Here is a 4230-nt window from a genome sequence, read left to right on the forward strand (position 1 = left end):
CCGCCGCCGCCGCCGCCTCAGAAAATGTCCGGGCACAGGCTCCAGTCCTGCTTCTCCTTGCTCTCCCAGTAGCCGCCCTTGTAGATGTGCGTCAGCTCCTGCGTCACCGGGTCCTTCTTGCGCTCGAACCACAGCGGCTTGTAGGGGTCGCAGGGGGTGCCTGGGGGCAAAGGGGGGCGGTGAGGGGCCGCGGGGGGCGGTGAGGGGCCGCGGCGGGGCCGCTCTTACCGTCCTCGGAGGCGCGCGCGGCCTCGGCCTCGCGCCGCTTGCGGGAGAGCCGCTGCTTCTCCTCGAGCCGCTGCTTCTCGGCGTTGGCCTCGTCCCAGCGGCCGTTCTCCATGAGGCGCTGGTCGGGGCGCCAGCGGCTGTCCGTGGGCGCCGTGCCGCCCTCGGGCGCGTTCAGCGTCAGCGCCAGCTCCGAGAAGTAGTACATGTTCTCCGCGTACTTCCTGCGCCGGGAGCGCGCGCGCTCAGCCCAGGGAGCGACGAGCGGCGGCCCGGCCCCCCGGCGCGGCCCCGGGGCCCGTGGGCAGCCCGCCGCGCGCCCCACTCACGGCAGCGGGTTCCTCTTCCACAGCAGCACGCGGCTCTCGTCCGCCTCGTGGGCCCTCTGCCGCCCCTCGGCGCTGCTGTCGCCCGTGCCCGCCGTCACCTTGTAGCAGTCCATCTTCTCGTCCCAGGTGCCCAGCAGGAAGAAGTGCACCTTGCCAGCGGGGTCGGCCACCTCGCCGGTGACCTGCGGGGCAGGGGACATGGGGGACGTGCCCCGGCGGGGGGCAAATAGYCCGAGAAGCCCAAACCTCCTCCCCCCGGGAACCCGGAGCAGAACCATTCCCGTGGGACACGGCCCCAGGCCGCCCCTACCTTCCTCGCCACGTCCCGGGAGAAGTAGCTGTAAGGGACAAACTTGAGCACGCACTTGTCGCCCGTCTTGTGGTTGACGATCTCAATTTCACCCGACTGCGGAGGGGAAGAGGAGGGCAGCGCCGGGCCGTGGCCTCTCCCGCTCCAGGGACCCRCGGGACACCGTGGGACGCGGTGCAGAGCCCCGCTCCCTGCTGCTGGCGGCCTCTCCTACCTGGTCTATCCAGAGCTTGCCCACGATGATGTTGTGCACGGTGGTGGTGACTTTTTTCCACGTGTAGTGATTGCCGGAGGAGTGGAAGACGCAGTGGATGGTGCCTGCGGGGAGGAGGGCTCTGCTGGGAATGCTCCCGTGCTGGGAACAGTCCCCTTGAGTGTGCGTGGCCCAGCCAAGGGCAAACTCCATGGTGCAGAACGAGGCAGCAGGTCACGGCCAGCCCCACAACCGCTTCCCTGGGGGYTACCCCAGCCAGCACCTCCTAATCGTGCCGCGGAGCGCAGCGCTCAGGCTCGGCCCGGCCCTGCTCCCAGTTAGGGCTCCGAGCCCTCCGCGCTCACCCAGCGGCATGATGGAGAGGTATTTGCCCCGGAACTTGCTGGTGATCTTAATCTCCTGGCGAAGCGTCCAGCCGTTCCTGGAGTCCACGTGGTGGGCGGCCGCCGGCGGGTGGTGGCACACCTGGCGGGGMCGGGGCCGCGTGAGCGCCGCTGGCCCCGGTGCCGCGGGCGCGCGCGCGGGCCGGGCGGCACCTGCTCGCAGAGGGAGCGGTAGCCGCTCTCCTCCAGGCGGTCCAGCTCGAAGGTCTCCCCCAGGAGCGGGTTGAAGGGCTTGCTGGTGCGGAAGACGGTGGTGGAGTAGGAGGAGACGGTGAAGGCGGCCACGTAGCAGAGCTGCTCCAGGGAGCTCTCGCACTTGGCCGCCCGGTCGAGCAGCTCGTAGTACTCGAGGTCCTCGGTGAGGCGCTGCAGCATGGACAGGGGCTCGTTGAAGTTCACCTGGGGAGGGGGCGGCACGTGAGGGGGCTGCGGCGCCGGGGCTCCCCGCTCCGGCGCCGCCGCCGCCTCACCGGCATGGGGATCTTGGAGAGCTCCTTCCCGATGCAGTTCTTCATGATGCTCCACAGGTTGAGGCTGTAGTTGGGTTTGTAGGGGATGCGCGTCCTCTTCTCCTTCTTGGTGTCCTCCAGCTGGTGCTTGTACTGGGGGGCAGCGGGCGGAGACAGGGGCTGCTCCAACACCGCTCACGCTCCCCACAGACCCCCCAGCTGCTGTCCCGACCCTCCCTCGGGACCACCACGAGCCGGCCCAGCTCCCAGGGCCACCGCTGCGGGGCTGCCCCTCGGCCCCACAACCCACCAGCTCGCGCCCCACGGGCTACCTGCTCGTCCAGGCTGATGTCGCTGCTCGTGCCGCTGATGTTGCTGCCCGTGCGCCTGCAGGGCGGAAAGGAGCCGCGTCGGGGGCTGCTCCCGCCCCGCGCCGCCGCCGCGGCCCCGAGCGCCGGCACCCACTTGTGACCCAGGCTCTCCGGCACCGGGATGATCTCGGGCGCGTCGAAGAACTCGTTGTCGTCGTCCTCGTCGCTCACGTCCCCCTTGGCCGGGCAGCACGGATCTGCGCGAGGGAAGGGGCACGGGCTCTGTCCTTGGGCTCTCCGCGGCCCCACAGCACGGGGTCCCCAAGGGGGGGCCCAGGGGGTCCCTCACGCGCCGCGGCACCCTCCCTGTGCCCTAAAGGGGGGCAGACAAGGCTAGGGGGAGAAGCGCTGAGAGCTGCTTCTCGTGAGGCTCTGCTGCAGGAGGCTGCGGGTGCTTGCTGACACGGGGCCAGAGACCTGACCAACTCATCGCTCAGGGTTACCCACATGAAGCAGCATTAACCTGGCTCGGGGAGCGCTTTGGGGAAGGGCCGGGGCTTATGCACAGGCCGTGCGGCAGCGGCACCTTTGGCGGAGCCGGCGGCGCCGGGCGCGCCGGCGGGCAGCACSGTGGCGCCGCGGAAGGCCCGCTCCAGGTGGTTGTGCTGCTTGGCGAGCTGCTCCAGCGTCTCCTCCAGGCGGATGCGCTGGTCCCGCTCGTGCTGCAGCGACTTCTGCCACTTCTTGCTGTGCGTCTGCGCCAGCAGCAGGAAATCCCGGCAGGCCTGCGGGCACACGATGCCCGAYGGGGGGTGGGCGCCGCGGGGGCCCCCCGCCCGTCCCGGCGGCGCCTTCCCCGCACGGACTCACGTTGATCATGGCGTTGGAGGTGATGCGGAAGAGCGTGGCGCGCTCGTTGACCTGCTTGATCTTGTCGGTGCTGTCGGGCGGCAGGCGCAGGCTCTCGAGCTCGCTGAGCGAGCGCTGCAGCGCCGTGCCGTGCTTGGCGATGAGGTCGTTGCACGTGCTCAGGTCCTCCACTTTGCTCGACAGCGTGCGCAGCGTGCTCTGCAGCTCCGTCTTGTCCGTCTGCGACACGGCCTCGTCGCCGGAGTCATCTGCGCGGGGGCGCCGGGGTCAGCCGGCCCCGTGGGGCACCCCACGGCTGCTGCCAGCCCCACAGCTGCCCCCTGGCCTCCAAAGCCACCCCCAGACCCCAAAGCTGCTGCTGGCCCCCAAAGCCACCGCTGGCTCCAAAGCTGCACTGAGTCCCAAAGCTGCCGCCGGCCCCCACAACTGCCCCCAGACCCCAAAGCCGCTCTGAGACCCCAAAGCTGCCCCCTGGCCCCAAAGCTGCCGCCGGACCCCACAGCTTCCTCCCTGGCCTCCAAATCTGCTGCAGGGCCCCACAGCTGCCCCCAGGACCTCGACGCTGCCCCTAGATCCCAAAGTTGCCCCCAGGACTTCAAAACTGCCCCCTGGTCCCCAAAGCTGCCCCCCTGGCCTCCAAACCTGCTGCCAGACCCCAAAGCTGCCCCCAGACCCCAAAGCTGCTGCCGGCCCCTACAGCTTCCCCCTGGTCCCAAAGCTGCCCCCAGGACCCCAAAGCTTCCCCCCTGGCCCCAAAGCTGCTGCTGGACCCCAAAGCCGCTCCGAGACCCCAAAGCCGCCCCGGGACCCAAAAGCCACTCCCCAACATCGCTCCCGCTGGAACAGCAGGACCCGGCCCCACGGCTATGGGGCACAGGCGCCCCGGCAGCRCCCCGGGGTGCTCCCTACCGGACTCCTCGAGCATCTTGACGGCCTTGGCCTTGGCGAGCTCGAGCGCGGTGACCCAGCGCTGCCGCTCCACCTCGGAGCTCGCCTTGAGGTGGTAGGTCTGGGCGCCGCCGTTGGAGATGACGAAGTTGCACGAGTCCTCCACGCTGATGTTGGCCGTGGCCAGGTTGATGGTGCCGCGGCACGTGTGCCGCATCTCCGCCTTGGAGCTGCCGCGGGGACGGGGGGCG

At 70.2% G+C, this 4230-nt stretch overlaps 1 protein-coding gene across 1 annotated transcript; it reads right to left on the reverse strand.

The window, feature by feature from the left end:
• Positions 1-8: 8 nt before the first annotated feature.
• On the reverse strand, positions 9-4211 carry OSBP (oxysterol binding protein). The gene is made up of 13 exons (XM_026050309.1): positions 4001-4211; positions 3092-3339; positions 2808-3006; positions 2376-2478; positions 2243-2297; positions 1932-2063; positions 1615-1860; positions 1423-1543; positions 1079-1182; positions 865-960; positions 555-736; positions 229-449; positions 9-160 (listed from the first exon to the last, which is right to left on the reverse strand). Exons 1-13 carry the CDS (start codon positions 4194-4196, stop codon positions 18-20), a joined length of 2046 nt encoding a protein of 681 aa, XP_025906094.1. The 5' UTR covers positions 4197-4211; the 3' UTR covers positions 9-17.
• Between the last annotated feature and the right edge of the window lie 19 nt (positions 4212-4230).

Source organism: Nothoprocta perdicaria, unplaced genomic scaffold (genome assembly GCF_003342845.1).
Source record: "Nothoprocta perdicaria isolate Ctin4 unplaced genomic scaffold, notPer1 scaffold_674, whole genome shotgun sequence".
Classification (NCBI taxonomy): Eukaryota; Metazoa; Chordata; class Aves; order Tinamiformes; family Tinamidae; genus Nothoprocta; species Nothoprocta perdicaria.